Genomic DNA, 22,202 nt, shown 5'->3' on the forward strand with positions numbered 1-22,202 from the left:
CCAGGTCCTTTCCTAAGAACACCAGCCTTTCAGCAGAAGAAAGGACAGCCATACACAACCTCAAAACAATTACTTATCTAATCATCCTACCTGCAGACAAAGGTTCCACCACTGCCACTGCCTGTGTGGCGGAAGGCCTCTGCAAATTATCTGACTCCTCCATCTATAAACGTATAAACTCTGCCATAGTGATACCATCCCAGAAGTCCAACATAACCACTAATCTCCGCTTAAAGCCTTATTCCCTTCCCAGAGCCTCTCCCCTGAACCCATCTCCCTCCTCACCCCTATTGATATGTCTGCGTAAGCAGAAAAAACTAACAATCAAAGTCCGAAAACAATTTATTGGACTGTTCAGTTAACCAAAACAACTTCTCCAAGTATAACGCCAACACAAAACAGTGATCCATCTTCGAATCACAACTACATACAAGAATAAGATAGAAAACAACTGAAATAATTTCCTACTAGTCTCCGCCAGCGACGTCTCCGATATACCAAGCCTAATCCAGAGATCAGCGAGAAGATCCAAGCCGGGCTGCCGGGGCGGCAGCTATCCAAGTCTGCTGGCGGTCGATGAACTGCCGATGTGCGGCCATGTGCCAGCCTTTATAGCGCTTCGGCGGATGAGTACCTTGGACCTATTTTCCATCGCGTGGTTTGACATGTGAAAATAGTTCCGGGATGTGGAGCGACCTCTTCCTTATGTTTATGTGGGCCGGTAGTGGCCTCTGGTGTCTTTGCTGTGGTGTTGTTGTTGTGGTTGTTCCTGTGGCCATTCATCAATATTGCCTGTAGGTTGTGTAGTGCTTCGGTGTGCCTGCGAGGCGGGCAACTCCCCAGCTGCAGGCTGTCAGTTTGGTTGCTGATACTCTAGGCGCCGTGAGGTCTGGTGGAGAAGGCCCAGCACCTATGACACCCAGCACACACACCTTCTACATGCTCCACAAAATCCGCAAACCCTACAATTCAGGACTCCCCATTGTGGCTGGTTAGTGTGCCTCCACTAACGAAATTTTGGCCCAGATTGATCAATACCTTCAACCAATTGCCCAAAATCTAGCTCCTTTGTTAAAGATACCAATCACTTCTTTCACAAGCTCTCCATCATCCTGACCCCTTACCTTCTGGATCCCTGCTCACTACTGTTGATCCCACCTCCCTATACACCAACATCCCTCACGCCCATGGCTTTGCCGCTGTTGAACACTATCTTTTCTAATGACCTTCAGATTCCAAACCCACTACCTTATTCTTTGTACACCTTACTGGCTTTACGGTTCAGGGGTTAGAATAGGTCCACAGTATTCCTGCCTGTTGCAAGAGGCGACTAAAAGGAGTCTCTCACATTTCGGCCTATGTGATAGTCCCCTCTCGGGTTTGACCTCCATATTTCAAATTCTTTCAAAGAGCGAGCCAATTGGGGAAGGGCGCCTCACATGGTGCCTTGTGTCCATCATGCATTGAGACCTTTAGCCAGCTTTCTCCTCGTCGCATTGCCATCCCACTCATTCTCCATCTCTTGGGCGAGGATACATTCCTGGGGCGATTTCCACCATACACTGTACAGTGTTGCTTTTTGCGGAACCGACAACCATGGACTTCCTTGCACCTAATATCCAGCACAGTAGCCAGTCCGTTGTGGTGGGACCGCCATGTACTCTGTTGGTTGTAGCCCCCTGACAACACACGGATTGCTCTGCTGATGCCTGCGCCGTTAACTCCCATGTATGCCAAGGAATAGATGCCTATCTCCCTGGGGCATCGGGACACCTGGGAACGGCCATCCTGCCAGGTGGCCCTTGCTGAGGCTGGGTGGTGCCCTTGGGGAGGGCTCACGGTCGGAGTGGGTGGCATCAGGGTGGATCACCCGCAATGAAGCGTGGTACATCACCTCTTGCTGGTGGCCAGCAGCCCGCAGTCTGTAAGCGTTCTCAGGCTCAATTCAACGCTCAGAAATACGATCCCAAATCGTTCCCCTCTCTGGCCACACCATGAGAGGAGCGTAAGGCTCAGGATGACAGTGACACTTATTCGCCCTGGTTCCTAGTTTGTATGAGAGCTGATGGGGAGTCTTTAATGTCAACAAAGCCTCAGTTCTTCATAGAGCATTTAGAGGACAAGTTTGGGGAGTTGGAGGGCTCGTCCAAACTGCACTCTGGCTCAGTATTGATAAAAATGGCATCCTCTGCCCAGTCAAGAAGGTTACTTGCTTGTGACGCGTTGGGGGATGTTTCAGTTACCATCACACTCCATAAGAGTTGAAATATGGTCCAGGGTATTATTTTCCATAGGGACCTTCTTTTGCAGTCTGATGACGAGCTGCGTGCCAATTTATAACATCGAGGTGTTCATTTCGTCCAGCGGGTTCATCGGGACCCAAAGGATAATCAGATTGCTACCAGTGCCTTTGAGGGTGATACATTAACGGAGAAGGTCAAGGTGATGGTCCACCACTGTGATGTCAAGCCCTATATCCTTCCCCTGATGCGGTGCTTAAAGTGCTGGAAGTTCGGCCATATGTCTTCCTGCTGTACTTCCAGCCTCACATGTTGAGATTGTGGATGCCCACCACATCCCAATACTCCATGTGCCCCGCCTCCCATCTGTGTCAACTGTGGAGAGCATCATTCACCTGGCTCACCAGACTGCAGGATCTTACAGAGAGAACAGAAAATCATGGAATATAAGACCCTGGACCAACTGAACTATACTGAGGCTAAGAGGAAATATGAACGACCCCATCCTGTGTGAATGACTTCCTCATATGCCGCCGCCACGACAACCGTGATAGCCCCATCAGTTCAGCAAATTCCAGTCAGCTCACTGAGCCATACAACTCCACATGCCCCCTTGCCCATGGGGGGCACTGTCCACCCTGTTGCTCCTGCGCCTTCTACCTCGGGAGCAACATCCTCCCCCACCCATCGGGGACACCCGTCTCCACTTCTAAGGTGGGGAAGCGTAACTTCTTTGGCTCCTCTCGCTCGCAAAGGGTCCCTTGGGTCCCTCCCTTCCCAGGTTTCTACAAGTGGGAAGGATGATGCCCGACAGTAGCATAAATGCCCACAAGCAGCTGGTCGTAGGGCTTCTCAATCCTCCTCCGTCCCGGAGACTGAATCAGTGAAGTCCTCCCAGCCAGTGAAACCCAAGGAGCAGCGAGAAAAGTCAAAGAAGAAGACCTCTAAGACGAAGACCTCTAAGACGAAGGAACTTGCAGTGGCACCCACCCCACCACAACCTACAATCTCTGTATCTGAGGGCGAGGTAGAGATTCTGGCATTTGCTGAGGACCTAGATCTCGCCAGACTCTCAGACCCAATGGGTCACTCGCACAGGTACTCAGTCAGTGGCAGCAGGTGACCCAGCGGCGTAATCTGCCTCCTCGGTCCCTTCATGCCTTTCTTGGCCAAGGACTGTGTCATCCTCCAGTGGAACTGCAGCGGTTTTTTCCACCATCTTGCTGAGCTCTGACAACTTCTCAGCCTTCATCCTTTCCTCTGCATTGCTCTTCAGAAAACTTGGTTTCTGGCCGAACCCCCGCCCTCCGTGGCTATCGGGGTTATTATAAGAACCGGGCAGCTTATGAGAGGGTATCTGGTGGCGTCTGCATCTACGTCCTTCATTCCCTTTACAGCGAGTCTGTCCCTCTACAAACACCTTTAGAGGCTGTTGCTGTTCGGGTGTGGATGCCTCAAGCTGTTACTGTCTGCATTCTCTATCTTCCACTGGATGGTGATGTCCCGCAGCATGTCCTGGCTGCGCTGATAACCCAATTGCTGGCCACCTTTTCTGTTACTGGGCAACTTCAGCGCCCATAACCCTCTGTGGCGCGGATCAGTGGCAACAGGCTGAGGCAGCATTGTTGAGCAAGTATTGCCACAGCGTGACCTTTCTCTTTTAAATAATGGTGCCTTCACACATTTCAGTGTGGCACATGGCACGTACTCAGCTATCAACTTTTCGATCTGCAGCCCTAGCCTATTACCATCTGTCCAATGGAGTGTGCATGACGACTTGTGCCGTAGTGACCACTTTCCAATCTTTCTGTCACTGCCACAGTGTCACTCTTGTGTGCGCCCCTCCAGATGGGCTATGAATAAGGCTGACTGGGACTTGTTCACCTCCATTGCCACTATTGAGTCTTTTTCCAATGACACCATTGATGCGATGGTTCACTCGGTCACCACCAGCATCATTACTGCCACAGAATCTGCCATTCCCTGTTTTTCTGGGTCCCTTCGGCAGCGGACTGTGCCTTGGTGGTCGCCCGAGATCGCTGAGGTGATTAAAGATCGCAGGCAGGCACTCCAGTGTCACAAGCGGCATCCCTCATTGGAACACCTCATCGTCTTTAAATGGCTCTGTGTGTGAGCCCGCCACCTCATTCGCCAACGCAAGCAGGAGTGCCGGAAAAGGTATGTCTCCACCATTGGCCTCCATACCTCTCCATCACAGGTTTGTGCCAAGATTAAGCGACTCTACGGCTATTGGACCCCCGTCAGCGTACCTGCATGTTCACTGAGTGGAGCAGTCTGTACTGACTCCAACACAACTGCAAACCACTTGGCGGAGCATTTTCCTCAGAGTTCCACTTCTGTGAATTACCCACTGGCCTTCCGCTCCCTGAAAGAGCGGTTGGAACGTTGGAGCCTTTCATTTCACATGCGACACCCTGAATCGTACAATGCTCCATTCAGTGAGTAGGAATTCCAAAGTGCTCTAGCCTCTTGCCCTGATACGATTCCCGGGCCCGATCGCATCCACTGTCAGATGCTCAAACACCTCTCGGTGGACTGCAAGCGACGCTTCTTAGACCTTCTCAACTGTATCTGGGTTGAGGGTGAGTTCCCGTCGCAATGGTGGGAAAGCGTCGTTATCCCTCGTGTTGAAACCTGGCAAGAACTCACTGGAGGTGGACAGCTACTGCCACATTAGCCTCACCAATGTTCTTTGCAAGTTGCTCGAACGCATGGTGAGCCGGAGGTTGAGTTGGCTACATGAGTCTCGGGGCCTTCTGGCTCCGTCTCAGGGTGAGTTCCGTAAGGGCCGCTCTGCCGCCAATAATCTGGTGTGCCTGGAGTCTGCCATCTGTATGGCCTTTGCCCGCCGTCAGCATCTGCTCGTCATCTTTTTTGACATGTGGAAGGCATACGATACGACATGGCAACATCACATCCTCTCTATGCTTCATGGTTGGGGTCTTTGGGATCTGCTCCCAATTTTCATACAAAATTTTCTGTCACTTCGTTCCTTCCATGTGCAAGTTGCGGCCTCCCATAGTTCTTCCCGAGTTCAGGAGAATGGGGTACCACAAGGATCTGTCTTAAGTGTCTGCCTCTTTTTGATTGCATTTAATGGGCTCGCTGTGGCGGTGGGAACGTCTGTCTCAGCTTCCTTGTATGCTGAAGACTTTTGCCTATACTATAGCTCCACTAGCATTGCGGCTGCTGAACGTCAGCTACAGGGCGCTATCCAAAAGGCACAGTCTTGGGTTGTAACGCATGGCTTCCAGTTTTTGGCTGCCAAGACCTACGTTATGCATTTCTGCCAGCGACGCATTGTTCACCCTGAGCCATGGCTTTATTTTGACAGGGAACCTCTTGCTGTGGTGGAGACACATCGCATTTTGGGATTGGTTTTCGATACCCAGTTGACTTGGCTACCTCATATTCGGCAGCTTAAACAAACGTGTTGGCAGCATCTTAACATTCTTCGTTGCTTGAGTCACACCAGCTGGGGTGCCGGGTGCCGATTGGTCTACCCTTCTACAGTTGTACTAGGCATTAATTCAGTCCCGTCTAGATTATGGGAGCCTGTCTTACAGTTCGGCATCCCCTTCTTCATGGTGGTTGCTGGACCCCATCCTACACAGTGGGATCTGACTCGCCACTGGAGCTTTCCGGACAAGCTCTGTCATCAGCAGACTTGTGGAGGCAGGTGTCCCTCCATTGCAGTTCCGGCACCAATGATTACTGGCCGCTTATGCTACACACATTTGTAGCTTCCCCTGGTATCCCAATTATTGTCGCCTGTTCCCTCAGACGGTTGTCCATCTTACGGAACAGCGGCCCCGGTCAGGGTGTATGATCGCGGTTCATGTCAGATCTCTTCTCTCTGGGCTTGAGGTTTTCCCTCTTCCACCCCTTTTCCGGGCCCCTCTGCGCATACCCCCGTGGAGTGTGCCCCGCCCATCCCTTCGGCTCGATTTGGCACAGGGCCCAAAGGACTCAGTCCCTCCTGAGGCCCTCCGCTGCCGCTTTCTTTCAATCCTTGCCATGTTTCAAGGCTCTGATGTTGTGTATACTGACGGTTCAATGGTCGCTGGTCGTGTCGGTTATGCTCTTACTCTAGGGGATCATTATGAACAACACTCACATGTCCAAAAGAACAGACACCATATCGATATAAGTATATAGTTCTGGCAATACCAGCCATGACCTTCTTCTTCTGTGAGGATGCACACATATTGCCCAAACTCTTACGGGACGTGGAGGAATGTCGTCCACGAGTAATGAGTGTGTTGGGGTGGGACACTACGAATGTAGTGTATGGACATACAAGGTGAGAATGTGAGTCTTGCAGGAGGCATGAACGAGATAGTCCCTGCAGTCGCAATATCATCTGTACCCTCGGTGGCTCAGATAGAGCGTCTGCCAAGTAAACAGGAGATCCCGGGTTCGAGTCCCGGTCAGGGCACACATTTTCACCTGTCCCCGTTGATCTATATCAACACCCTTGCGCAGCTGACAGTATTAACATAATTCTAATTTCGTTCTAGATGGCTGCAGGACATCAATGGTGTCTGTTATTTTGGACATGTCCGAAAGAACAGACACCATACCCATATAAGTGTATGAATATTTGTGGTTGAAGTTTAACAGTAATCTGGAATGAATAGATTGCTACTCGCCAGCCCATGAAAGTGGTCATGAGTGTGTGAGTTGCTTTTGTGTGAATGTGTGAGAGTTTTACTTCTGAAGGAGGGCTGTCTGAAAGCTAAAAATATTTCTAGTATTCCTTTCATTGTGCCTGTCTGCGACTCAGTGCCTCCTCTATGTGGAAGGTAGCAGTTGTCGATATACCTCCTGTACTTCCCACTGTATGACTGAATCCTCACATATTACATTTTGACTATCCTTGTCATTCTAAAGTCTTTCTTATTATTCTCAATTTCAGTATAATAGTTGCAAACTTCTATTCAGTTATGGTATGGAACAAATCAGTCCATTCCTGTTGACTAACAAATTAAAAAAATAATAAAATATTTTCCTTTTCATTGCAGCCTGGTGGCAGTACTGGAAATTTTATGCCTTTACTGCAAATTACTTTAATTACAAGAAAAACTGGATTACCAATTCTCGAATTTCTTGAGAAATTACTTCACAATATTGAAAAGACACAACTCAAAAGGATACAGGTAAATTCTCATATAAAGAGACACATTTATATTATAAATATATCCCCATCTGGTACATATTGGTAAGGTATTAATAGGTGACAGGAATATGATTTTATATAGTTTTCATTTAGTTAGTTTCTTTTTGATTAACTCTAGATATTTTAGTGTAAAGTATGTGTTTGCAGTATATACTTATTTAATTTTACTGTGAAAAAGACAGTTGCTATTAACTATATAGTGGCACTGCTGGCTCAGCATCCAGAATATTGCTGAATATTTTCTCATACCTTAACATAAAATAAGATCAATCTTTGCTGTAAAATGGCTCAGTTGAGTGATTCGATGATTCCTGTGGAAAAAGGATTTTGAGGTTCTTCAAATTTATCCACACAATTAAATGAAGTATCCTTCTGTTTGATTAAACACTTCCATGTGAACAGTTATTGTCATGGCCATTTTGTTACTTTAATCAGAAAATTGTAATGAAATTGATATCAAATGCATTAGTTATCTTTATGTCTCAGGTGGTATCAGTATGAAGATACTCCCAAATAATACGTAAGAGAATATTCCAAGCAAAAACAAGTAAAAAGCATGATTTTGAATACAACATAATGATTAAATTTTATTACAAATAATTACAAGGAAAAATTATATGTTTCTTTAATCAAATGTGTAAGGAGAGAATTTGAAAAATAATATTAATAAGTTATTCAAAATTTTGAAACTAAATAACATATAAATGCATGCAGATTTTTAATAGCTTTTAGTAGCTATATATGTGTAGTCTTAAAACAAATGACTGGCTAGTAGAAAGTGATGAAAATCTGACTTGGCAGTTATGTTTTTCATAACAGCAAGTGTGATACAATGTCCAAGCTCATTATATCTCTTGCTGATTAGCTGTGGTATTATCATTTTCAGTTAATGCTATGAACTGATCAGACTAACAAACTGATTTCACTCTTGAATATTATTATAGAGCACGTCCTATAACTGCAGCACAAAAATGTGTAATATGCATTTCAATCTTGATTGACTTATTTATTTCCCTGATGAAATAACCATTCTGTTATGGTTCTGAATTGAGAATTAAATGGAAAACCACCTAAACAACTTTAGAAAATCTGAATACTTGTAAACATTAAGAGGACAACTATCAATCTGATCTGAAAGGATTCCTTAAACGTGTATTTTCCCAGAGGTTTCATGATAGGAGTTGTCGGGAGAATGCGCATTGGCTGATACAGATATTACCAGTGAGAAACTGCTGCTGAGCATCAAATGACCCACATGAAGAAAACACACTCCCAAGAATCAGCATACCATTTACTGATGACTGCCAATCATTCTTCACACTGCTTCAGCAATAGACAACAGCAGGTTCCCTCTCCATACAGTACCGGAAATCAGCCAAAATAAGGTTTTCATTCTTTCCACTACACCAAATCAATAAAGTCAACACATTTTAAAATTGTGACATGATGCCATGCACAGTAGAGGAGACACAACAAAATATAAGGGACTCCTGCTAACACAGTTTGTCCATTAATAGGCTCATAGGAAGCCACAGCAGCCATGGCCAAAAGTTAGTTTTATCCATTTAGTTGCAGTTATTTATTACTTGACTGAGATCTGCACTCATGAAACTTTTATGTTAACAGTCTGAGCTGTAAAAGTCTATGAACTTATCTCAATTAATTCATGAAGTTCTTCTATCTGTCATACCATCTGCAAACTACCTTTGAACCTGGTATTGTCATATATTTGCATTACATGTTTTTCATTCTCTGGAAAAAAAACTGCCTGGTGTCACAACCCTTCTTGCTATATTTACAAACAAATTTGATTGATTTCAGTAACTTACAGTGTATAATGTTGATCCCCCCTCCCTCCCAAACTGTGGACCTTGGTGAGGTGGGTGGCTTGTTTCTTTAACAATGCAGATCACCGTACTGTAGATTCAACCACAGTGGAGGAATATTTGTGGAAAGGCCAGACTAGCCCATGGTTCCTGAAGAAGGACAGCAGCATTTCACTAGTTGCAGGGGCAATGGTAACATTAGCCAAAAGGGACTTGTTGTGCTGGTCCTGCTACCAGCTGAAACCAAGAGGAAGCCATAACTGTTATTTTTTCCCTGCATGCACTTCCGCTGTATATCTTAATGATGATGGCATCCTCTTGGGTAAAATATTCTGAAGGTAAAATAATCCTTGAAGTTTTTTTCCTGTTGGTTTATGATTTTATGTAGCTACTGGCTCACTCCCTCCCTCAGTTGAAGCTGAGTCAAAACACTTCATGAGGTCTGTCTCCCGACATATCATCTGATGTAGTTACCTTTTTCTTTCAAATCAGCCACCATAGTCGATTCTCTTGAAGTAGAGGCCTTGCTAATCAGTGCCTCTGAAGTCTCATGTGTCACCAAGAAAAGGCTTGACTTCTTCACGTTCTGCTGCTGCTGTTGGAGTAAAAGAAGATAACTTCTACTCATATCATGAAAAGGCACATCCACAACTTTCCTTGTACAGACATATATTTCCTTGATTGGATGTGCAGATCATTAGTGTGATTCATGAATTGTGTAGAACACAACTTTACATACTACATTTGCCTCAAAGGTTCAACATGACAATCAAGATTACAATATATTTCATTTGTTCCAAAATTGTCTTGCCTTTTGTTTTCGTTCTTGGAGAGTGTGGTTGCTCCTTGTTGGTCAAGCCACCTCCAAGCCATGATGCCAAAATGTAAAAAGCCCTAGCCCCAGCAGGTGAAGCCATTTATTTGTTGTCACCTCTTGCTGTTTTCTCATATTCTTCACCTCCCATTTAATGTCTGCACATACAAAAACAAACACCCATGCGCAGTATATGTTCTGCAACTTACTCCCAACTTAACATTGTTCTGTCACGATCATCTTTCCTTGTACTACACAAGGAGTGTGAAATATCATTTGCCTAAGTGCCATGTAATACTTTGTATCCACCCATTTAAAGGAAAAATGTAGGGACCTCTCACACTCTCCTAGGGAATTTGATTCTTATTAACATACAACTATAAACAACCTAATTACTTAAAAAAATTGCTTACTTACTTACTGTGTTGGCCACACAAACCACAGTTGATCTTTGGCCTCACCAGTCAGCCTCCTCCAGCTTCCTTGATCCATTATTTAAAAACACTTTATATTATTTCCTTCTTTTAAAAGGAATAAAACTTCACTTTTAATAACCAGTCTTTTCAATTTTGTTGTTTCATTTCAGGTAAACTAAGCTAAACAGTGTAGCTCTATTTTGTGTGTGTCCATGTTTATTACTTCACATCCTGTGTGATACAAGAAACTGTCCTACAATGACCAGTCTTTCTATATAGCAAGATATCATTGAAATATATATATTTGTATTGTGTTAGCATACTTATGGTTTATGTGTCTGTTTATTTATTTAATTAATTAACAATGCAGTGCCTTCAATCCCATATACTTAAGAGTTTCAGTTTACTTCTTGAATATGTACATAGATAGTTATGTTTTACTCTTTCTCGTGTTATTATTACCTGAGGAGTTGCTTGTTGGGTATATGCCTACTATTACGTCTCTAGAGTAAAATCTCAGTACAGGCTCTAGTCAACAAGCATGGAACACTCTTGCTCCAACCTCTCTAATGTCAGTTAAGTCTACTCAAGTACAGAACTAGTTTAAAGAAAACTTTCACATCATGACCACCAGTCATTCTAGAGTTTCGTACTTCTGTAGTCACTGCACTTACATTCCTGTTAAAGGTAGTCATTGTGTCAAACCTCTAAACCATTATTGATGTGGCATTTCCCTAAAAAAATACAGTATGGGTCCTTTCTTCAGTGGTTCACCTAACCAAGGTAGAGTTCATTCCTGCTGTGGCTCCACCCACCCTTTTCCTCTCCAACTTATCCACTATTTGGGTATGCCCCATCTTAACTTAATCAGTAAACACAGTTACTGGCCCCCTTTTACTATCTTTTCTCACTCTGATCGATAAGTTTTTCCCATAATTGCTTTCTGCTGATGTTACCTGATTGCTCTCTGTTTAAATATCTTAACTCCTGTCTTCCAGCTTCTTCTTCCCCCCCCCCCCCCCCCCCCCCTTAGTCTTGTTTATAACTCGTATAACATCAATACGTACACATACTTCTCACACTACTGATACATATAGCTTATTCTTTACTTCCTTATAATTACTAGATTTAGACAATACAAATGATTTTATTCCAGATATTTCTTATGAATACACCAGGATAACGGTAGCATTTCATCTTCTGTTATTAAAATTTATTCCTCATGGACCTATACCTTGTTATGACATTGTATGTCTTCAAAATTTTACTTGAAATGTTAATTTATACTTAAATTTATTAGCTAAGCTCAAGGCTATCCTCATGAATGTACCAATGCAGTTATTATTGAATAAATGCTAAACTATTCATGTGCATGTGTTGGGGTCATATCCCCCCCCCCCCTTTTTTTAGTTCTGTTTCTGGAAAAGGTGGCAATTGAAGGAATGTTATTATTAATACATAATAGAATAGTCAACGAACATAGAAACTGTCTCCGAGAAAATTACGACAGAAAAACAGAAACAATTTAACTCAAATGGCCAGTGGTTGTCAGTCCATCAAATTTGCAAAGAGCGCAAACTCTCCTGGGGCCTTAAATCTTTTAACCAAAACTATATTGTATAATCCTTTATCTTGGCCTGTATCAGGGTCTATGAGATATATCACTTTTGGATACGGTATGCTCTGAACTTTAGAAAGTCCACTCTAATGGTGAAAAAATTTGCTCATTTCCTTCTTTAAATTTGAGCTGTGATGAAAACCCCAAATCATTTACTTGAAAGTTGGGAACAATAGCCTTACCATTAAAGTTCTAACTCTTTTTTTGTGCCTGTGTAATCAAATTCTTGTGTACCTTCTCAAGCAACTTTTCCAAAGTCAGTTGCCGGTGAATTCAGCCATGTAAACAATTTTAACAAGGGCTCTTCCATAATCTCTACAGCAGCTAATTCTGTTGACATAAGCGGTAATTCATTAAGGATTGCTTGAAATTCTGGCACTAGTTGTGCCAAGGTAGTGTGCATTGTAGAACAGTATGTTTTACATAATTGTCCTAATCTTCATAATACATTAACAACGTTTCGTTTGTGGACTTTACTTGGATGTAGTTACATGTATTACCTCTTCCCAAACCAAGAATTCCTTTCAATTGTGGCTAATAAGTTGTGGCCATTATCATTTAATAGACATCAGGTTTACCCACATCTTGAAAATACTCTTGCAAACAATGCATTACTATATTGGTATTTCTTTAATGGGATAAGGTGTAATATACTTTGACCACTTAGAAAGACTGTTAGTATTAAGCAATTCTACTTTCTCTATGTTAGAATTTACAAATTTAGGTAATTGTTCTTCCAGATTAGATAGCTTTTCAGGTGTATTAACTATTTCTCTAAATTCTTTGCATTGTTCTAAAACAGTTACATGCTCATTCACCTCTGAGATTTGCTCTTTAACCTGCTTGAACTCTCTAATGGTAAATTAACCTACTTTGTTAATTTTACCATCTAATTCTTTGAATTTCTATTTTACTTCCTTGTGGACTAAATTGTGTTGGTTATTGATCTCGTCCTTCAACTCCTGAGACAACTGGGTCACAGTAGATGAAATCTTCTTGGGCTTCCATCCAGGTAGCTGCGTCGAAAATCCACGACATTTCGATGAGTGTCATTCTTACCATCTTCTGGTGAAGAAGATGATGAGAATGACGCTCATTGAAACGTCGTGTATTTTCAACACAGCTACCCGGATGGAAGCCTGAGAATATTTCATCAACTGTATACACAGGGAAAGCCTACATTCGTATATGGATCAAAGTACTTCTAATGTTAGTTAATTTAGTTTCTATTATGTGTTTGATGTGTTCTGTTATCTCTAATTTTAGTTCTTCTCTTGTATTTTCTACTTTGACAGACAGTTCATTACTTTTAGAATCTACTTTGTTGGATAGTTCCTTAATATTAGTATCTACTTTATCAGATAATTCCTTCCTAGTGTCAGGTAATTCATTCCTAGTGTCAGACAGTTTCTTATTTGTTGAATTTCTTAAAATCTATCTAAAAACAAAGATGATGTGACTTACCAAACGAAAGTGCTGGCAGGTCGATAGACACACAAACAAACACAAACATACACACAAAATTCAAGCTTTTGCAACCAACGGTTGCTTCGTCAGGAATGAGGGAAGGAGAGGGAAAGGCGAAAGGATGTGGGTTTTAAGGGAGAGGGTAAGGAGTCATTCCAATCCCGGGAGCGGAAAGACTTACCTTAGGGGGAAAAAAGAACAGGTATACACTCGCACACACACACACATATCCATCCGCACATACACAGACACAAGCAGACATTTGTAAAGGCAAAGAGTTTGGGCAGAGATGTCAGTCAAGGCGGAAGTACAGAGGCAAAGATGTTGTTGAAAGACAGGTGAGGTATGAGCGGCAGCAAATTGAAATTATAAATTAGCAGAGATTGAGGCCTGGCGGATAATGAGAAGAGAGGATATACTCTTCTCTTTATTAGAAATAATTCAACATACATCACAACAGTGCAAGCTTATATCCCATCTAGCTTCACACATAATTTGGATAGTTATGGGAGACAAAAATTTGATTGTGATGGTTGATCACCATTCAGTAGTAGCAAAAGGAAGAGGAGGAAAAATAGAAGGAGAAAGAAAGAAAAAACTGCTTGACATAATTTTGCATGGATCATAATTTAATCATCACTAACACCTGATATAAGAATCATGAAAGAAAACTGTATTTGTGGAAGAGACCTGGGGACCTTAGGAAGTTTCAGATTGATCATATAATGGGAAGACAGTGCATGAGAAACAAGACATTACACTGTCAGTCATTTCGCCATAATTTATTGTAAATGAACTGAAGATTAAAACTGAACACATTGTGAAAAGGTAGGAAATTAAGTAGATAGAACCTGAATAAATTGAAAGGTTGGTTCAAAGGGAACATCAGGCAACATTGGACTGAAACAAGGGGAAGGAATACAGTAGAAGATGAATAAGTAACTCTAAGAGATGAAACAGGGAAGGCAGCAAAGGATCTCATAAGTAGAAAGACAAGGCCTAATAGAAATCCCTGGATGACACAGGAGATAATGGATTTACTTTGTCGAGAAGAAAATATAAAGATGCAGAAAATGAAGCAGGGGGAAAAGAGTACAGCTGTCTAAACAACGAGATTGATAGAAAGCGCAAAATAGCTAGGCAGGAATGGCTAGAGGACACATGCACACAAGGCTAGGAAAAGACAGATGCCACTGGATTAGTAAATAGATCTTCAAAGAAAAGAGAAGTGGCTGTATGAATATCAAGAGCTAAGATGGCAAACCGCTTTTAAGAAAAGAAGTGAAAGCTGAAAAGTGGGAGCAATATATGGTACATCTATGTAAGGGAAACAAAGCTGAGGACAATATTGTAGAAAGAGAGTGGAAAGTAGATGAAGTTTCTATAGGGGATATGCTACTGTGAGATGAATTTGACAGAGTACTGAAAGACTTGTGGAGAAAGAATGCACTTGTAGTAGACGACATTCCTTCAGAGTTATTGAGATCCTTGGGAAAGCCGACTGTGACAAAATTGTTCCACCTGTTGTGCCAGATACATGAAACAGGCAAATACCCTTAGACTTCTGGAGGAATGTAACAATTCCAATTGCAAAGAACACAGGTACTGACAAGTGGGAATACTACCTAAGCATCAGTTTAATAAGTTATGGTTGCAAAATATTGAGAATTATATTTACACAAGATTGGAAAAACAGGTGGAAACTGAATTCTGAGAAGATCAGTATGTATTCTAGAGAAATAAAGAACACATGAGGTAATACTGACTGTATTATTTACCATAGAACATATGGTTGAAGAAATGCAAACCTACATTTATAGATATAGAGAAAACTTATGACAATGTTGATTGGGCTCAATTCTTTGAAGATTTGGAGGTAGCGGGGATTAAGTACAGGAAGCAACAGGTTAACAGAAACTAGACTACAGTCGTAAGAAAAAAGAATGTGAAAGGTAAGCAGTAGTTGAGAAGGGAGCTATCAGTTTGGTGAAGAAAGGAAGTTTGGGGACTCAAAATTGAAGATAAAGACCAAGACTTGAATAGAGCAAGCAGGGACAAATAGATTATGTTGCAGAAGCTTTGCAGAAATGAAGAGGCTTGGCCAGGATAGACTAGCATTGAGAGCTGCATCAACCAGCCTTTGCATTCCAACATTGATGTTAGTGTTAAATATTCCTAGAGGAATGTGGTTGTAAGAAGTCACCATAGGCTTGTCAGTATGTACTCCATTACTTTTTAGGGCAAAACAAACTGTCTGGTGAATATAGCTTATACTGTGGATAGCCATCACATCATTATCAGTCTGTTATTCTCTCACTTTCACTGCAATTAATATCTTTCATGCATGATGATTTGATAACTGAAATTTCCATAAATTCCATATACCATATGGTATTTCATTAAATCAAAAAGCCTAGAATCACTTTCAGGATTGCTACTTTTATACAGAGACCCTATTATTTTACCAACATTATACTGAGAAATACAAAGTATTAGCCACAGTAGTTTAAAAACTGTGAATACATTATTTTTGCCATTTCACAGCATCTACACAATTTCTCTGCAATTCACAACTGAGTGCCTGGCAGAGAGTTCATCAAACTACTTTCAGTCTAGTTCTCTGCCATTACACTCTTGAACGGAATGTGGGAAAAGAGAGCACTTAAATCCTTCCATGCGAGCTTTGATGTGTCTTATTTTCTTATGATGATCAGTCCTCCCAACGTATGTGGTTGCCACCAAAATATTTGCACAATTAGAGGAGACAGTTAGTGATTGAAATTGCATGAGAAGAGCTTGCCACAATGAGACACCTTTGTTTTAATGATTACCACCCCAGTTCAGATATAACATTTGTGGCAGTCTCTCTCCTGTTTTGCAGTAATATAAAATGAGCTGCCCTGCTCTGAAATTCCATCTGATATGCATCTCACACCACACAACAATACCCCAGATGAGATGGACAAGCATGGTGTAAGCAGTCTCTTTAGCAGACCTGTAGCACTTTCTAAGTATCCTGCCAATAAATTGCAGTCTTCAGATGACTTTCCTGCAATATCATCTATGTGATCATTTTGATTTAAGTTTTTCTTATCTGTAATCCCTAAGTATTTAGTTAAATTTACAGCCTTTAGATTTGTGCGATTTACCATGTAACCAAAATTTAGTTGATAGTACTCATGTGGAGACTTCACACTTTTCATTATACTATCCCAAGTACTTTTTCCTTGGTCAGAACATCCCTCATTTTCTAATTTTTGACATGCAACAAATGAGCAGTTACATCATGGTGATAATGTGACTTGTAACCTGGAAACAACTGTTTTTGTGATATCTTTCCATCTTGGATTTCAAGTAAAAGAAGTATAATAAAGGTATAAAGTGTTAGCCACAGAAATGTGTCGGGGGGGGGGGGGGGGGGGGGGGGGGGGGGGCAAAAAAAAAAAAAATAGAGTCTAGAAGCCTAGATGGAAATGTACAGTTCACCAGACCAATAGGTGGTCACAAGCATTAAGGAACCACTGATTTTAAGCTGGCTAATTGCAAATTGCAAGTAAAAATGCAACACAGTCACAAACCACCTAAAAGCAGTCAGCCCTAACACACTATATAGAGGCCACCAGGCAATGAGCAGGGCAGAATTCAACAGTTCAGGAGTTCTTGCCAGCAGACAAGCCTCGAGGGTCTGTCAACCAACAACAGAAAATTATGTGAATGAAAGAATCTATTCAATTAATTTTGCACACTAAAGAGGACTTGTATTCTTGTGTATATGTACCTCTGGGATATTGGTAGTTAATCTATTATGGCCTACTTGTACCTGTGACTGATTGTCACTTACAGTGTGATGTTTAACGGAACTTGCCAGTTCGGTTTAAGCAATAAGAAACTGGCTCCTTTTCATGATTTGAGTCAAAGTGTTAGGCCAGGCAGGCTATTTGTTCTAGTAATTTGAGTACTTAATAAGCCTCAACTATGTCCTACTCTCATTGAAATTATGACCCAGTGTCTGTGCTCTTCAACATGTTCATGTAATTTTGGGAAGACACAATAAAATCAGAGCAAGGTATCAACCCAGAAACTTGTTTCTTCATTTCTAGCTCCCTAGCCTTATACCTGTGTCTTTTTGTACTATCTCCAACCACAGAAACCAGATAAACCTCAGCTAGATCCTGTCGCAAACTTGTTCCCTTGTACAAAGCCGCTTGTATGTGAAAGAGTCAATAGACTTTTGAAAAATCCCACATTACTTCCTATTCGACTGAGGGATTCACGTAAGTACTTTATGACCTCCATTGGATTACAACATACAGACTGGTATCCGATGACGATTGCAGGCTTTGATTCCTGGCCAAGTACCTTAGCTAAGAAGTGAGGTGCGTTTGAGTAAGGAAGATAGTATTTTCTCTTAGGAGAGCTGCCAAGCTTTTGTTTTGAGAAAATTTGGTTTGAGCTTTTGAGGTAGTTCAGGTACCACAAAACTGGCAGAGCAATCCTTTTAGTGTACAGCAGTAACAAATGAGAAGGAAGGAAGAACAAGAACATCAGCTGTTCTGTGCCATGTAATTATGAGACTGCTGCCAAGAGACCGCCACTAATAAACACTGAAGGAGTCATCATAATCAGTTACACCAGCCGAGGTGGGGGCCTATGACACCTGAATCAGCAACATAGGCTTTCTGATGTCGCCTTCAAGAAATGCTGACACAGTGCCATTCACCTGATCAATGAACACAGTGACTGAAACATACTGTTTCATGAAAACAAGGTCTGCAGCTGTGTGGAAGGATGAAAAACACCTCTAATATGAATCTGGATGGTAGTGAGTTCCCTGCACAACAAATAGCTTTACACATTCAAGATAATGCCAAACATTTTTGACAGAAATAAAGATTATCTTAGGGAATTCATAGACAACCGTGAATTAGCATTGGAACTTACTCCAGGCCATATTCATAGTGTCCTACTAAAATTTGTAAAAACTAGGATTGCGGGAGCTACATGGAGTAAGTTACTCATATGTGATTTGATCATAACTGGGGCAGATCTGAAGCGAATTCTGTTGGAGAACTGTGAGTCAAAACGGACTTCAGATTGCTACTTATGATTATCTTGAATTATTCTAAAAATATGGTTGAATGGACAAGGCAAGTGGACACATTGCACCACCAGTTTCAAGAAACTGTCCAGGGGTAATGAGAGAATCAGACATTCTGGGGAGCCATGGCTGAATGGGCAAGGCAAGTGGACACATGGCAGCACCAGTTTCAAGAAACTGTCCAGGGGGTAATGAGAGAATCAGACATTCTGTGGAGCCGAGCTCTGAGTGGGAAACTAGCAAGAGCAGTATTCATACAAGGAACCAAAGATGAGAGGGTAAAACAGCTGTGAGGGTGAGAGAACAGGATTTAATGTTAGCACAAGTTGTGGAATTAGCATTAGCAGATGAAGCTGCAATTGCCTCTCGTAAAGAAAGATTTGGTGACTCCAGTAGCCTGAGAAAATATTGTTTTAGATGTAAGAAAAGGGTTCATCTTGCAAGGAACTGTGCTGTGGAGAGACACGCCATGCAGCTAAATCATCTGAGACATCATGCAGAGATCATTGCAGGGCCATGGAAAGCATATGGTCAACTGTGTGCCACTGATGCAGCCTACAAGTACATAAGTATGCATTCAAACTGTGTTGTAGAGCTATACTCAGTAGACTGCAAGTGAAAGAGCAATTTCATAAGCATAAGGTGCGCATGAGGGGGCACAGAAATCACAGGTTTTATAGTAGACAGTGCTGCTCAGGTTAGCATTATAAAGGAGTCAGCAGTGGATGGTATGACAGGCATTGATGCCAATGAGAGAATAAAACTAAGAGGAATCACTAAAGAAGTAACAGAAAAATGCGGAGCTCTGGTGTTAACATTGCGAATAGTGTAGTGCTTCGAGAATTTCTGCATAAATTCTAGAACCATTGGTCCTTCTACCGTCTCGAACACACAATATTTTAAATATAAGCAGGAGAGTGGAAATGTATCTACTGCGACATCTGTTTCTGTATGCAGGTTGGAAGTTCGTTATGAGAAGACTGTAAGTGTGGCGGTCGAACGACGCCGCTAGCGCCACAGAAGGCGTGATGAAAGAACAAGGAGTAATTATGCAGTATTCTTTGATGTTTTAGTGACTGTGAGTATTGTTAAAGAAAAATGAACACTTGAATATAGACTTTTAAGTACTTCACGTATTGGACTCACTAGAGGCAAGACGGGTTCAATTGTATTTTATCAAATCGGTTGACTTGTAAACATTCGAATATTAATGTGAGAAATGGTGAATATGTTATTGGAGGAAGCTGAAATATACCAAGACTGAACTAAAAGTATTATTCGAGTACTAAATTATTTCCAAAGTAGAGAGATAGTCTTATAAATTCCTGTAACCTGCATTATTCTTTGGAGAAGAAGGTTTTGAAGATCAACGGAGCCGACAATCCAGAGAAGAAGATCGGCTGCGCAGATCAAGTAAGTCAACTGATGTGTGAGAGGCGTGAATTTTGCAATCCAACTTCACATCACTTTGGGTCGTCTAAAGCATTAGAACATGGAGACTAGTGAAAAAGGACTTGAAAAAACAGGAATTTTGAGAGGAAATCGAAGCAGAAGATATAATGTGTTGCTGTAGCAACCAGGTATAACAAGACAAGAGGACTGTTTCGTGTAACTGGATTAAGTCCAAAAATCAAATGAAAAAATTTGTGAATGCAGCACAGTGAAAGACATACGAAAGTAATAACATTAAAAGAACGGAAAGAAGGCCTCGACTTATTAGACTAAGAAGCGATACGATGAGAATAATTCAACTAAGAAGATCCGGTGTGGGAAGTGCACAGCTCTCACACGCATCGCGGGGATGCAGACGCGGAAACAACATCTGACACCACCAGCACCAGTTGCTGCTAACCGGTGCTGATTCTACATCAGCTCACTGATGCCCATGCGGAAACCAGCAACCAACGCCACCAGCACCAGTTACTGTTCACTGGTGCTGATTCCACACCTGCTCATTGACGCAGCCTGAAACTCTACGCTGGGTAAGCGTAAAACAATAATTGTTTGAGTATAAAGTTGAAGAAACCGTTCACTAGCCTGTGTTAGTGTAGTTATTATGCTCAGTTTTTTTTTTAATTTTTATTTTTATTTATTTAAATCTAAAGTTGGTAAAACCATGGAAAACGTGCAGCCAGCTGAAGAGACTTCCGAACCAGCAGTGGCTATGAGAATTAGTGGAGAGGGGGGCCTGATTGGTCTGAGTTAGTGTATCACATCAAGGCTCAGAGTTTACAATTAAATTGTAGATTAGATGCACAAAGTAAAGAATTAGGCTTAATGAATGCCCAAAATGCTTCTTTAAGAAAGGAACTAAGTCTTAAATTAGACTCGGTAAATACTCAGTTAAATCATAAAATAGATGACCAGGGTGCTTCTTTGAGAAATGAAATAAGTGCAACTTTAATTGAAAAACTCAGGGCACAGAGTGCTAATTTAAGTAGAGAATTAGATACAGTGAATACTCAATTAAATAATAAATTGGATGTTCAGAATAAAACTTTAGGATTGTTAAGTGCTAAGGTAGATTCACAAAGTAAAGAATTTAGTAATTTATGTGAAGGTATGGGAAATTTGAAGACCGAATTTGACACTTTAACTACTAATGTAGAAAATCTTAAAATAGACTTGAAAGTTGAATTAACTAGTTCTTTAAGCAGTCACGTAAATCAACTGTTCACTGACTTGAATCAGAGACAGAATGATCAATTCCAGAATTTGAAAAAAAAGTTGGACTTTGATATTGAAGATAAATGTAATAGTGTAGAAACTAAACTGAGTGAAAAATTAGGATCATTTCAAAATGTATGTAATGTTACACTTGATGCTGTAAAGCAGAGGTTGCATACCTTAAAAGAAAATATTGAAAAGTAGGATAAGCTAATACCAATAGTCCAATCGCAGGCATTAACACTCGAGTAGATAATGCGGAAAGAAACTGTAAAGAGAAATTAGCAACCTGAGACATAATAAATATAAGCAGTCTGGAGAAACAGGTAGAGGAGATGATAGACCGAAAAGTTGCTGTGAGAGTAATCTCTGAGAACATATCTCCTATTTTATCTTCTGAGTTTAGTAATACCAAGAGAGGTATGGATGAACTATGGAAAGAATTCAAACTTATTCAGGACAAAATAGATAAAAGGATGACTTCTCCTGATGTGGTATTGACTAGTGAGGGAATGATTAATTCACAATGGGAAGCCAATTCTGGCTTATCCAGGCAATTCCCTAAGTTTCAGCCAGACAGGGAAGTACATCCTACCCATTTTTTGAAAATGTTCAACCAAGCCTTGCCCAAGAAGTGGGAGGATTTGAAAAAGATTGAGTCTGCTGTGGGGTATCTATTAGGGGAAGCCTCAGAGTGGGGTACAGCAAACACTGAGAACTTTTCCTCTTGGGGAGATTTTCAAAAGAAGTTTAAAGAGAAGTATTGGTCAGCAAGTGCCCAGGAAAAATTAACATCAGACATGTGGAACCAGAAGTATTACAGTAATAGGTGGGGTACAGTGAGAAAGTATTGTGA

General features: G+C 41.5%; 1 protein-coding gene across 1 annotated transcript in view; it reads left to right on the forward strand.

Moving 5' to 3' along the window:
- Nucleotides 1-22,202, forward strand: part of LOC126163140 (meiosis 1 arrest protein-like) — a 174,760-nt gene that overhangs the window by 42,379 nt on the left and 110,179 nt on the right. Inside the window, exon 4 of the mRNA XM_049920064.1 lies at nt 7,286-7,420. Coding sequence (XP_049776021.1) covers nt 7,286-7,420 — 135 coding nt within the window. The remainder of the gene's footprint in view (nt 1-7,285; nt 7,421-22,202) is intronic.

The sequence above is a fragment of the Schistocerca cancellata genome, chromosome 2 (assembly GCF_023864275.1).
Source record: "Schistocerca cancellata isolate TAMUIC-IGC-003103 chromosome 2, iqSchCanc2.1, whole genome shotgun sequence".
Taxonomy (NCBI): domain Eukaryota; kingdom Metazoa; phylum Arthropoda; class Insecta; order Orthoptera; family Acrididae; genus Schistocerca; species Schistocerca cancellata.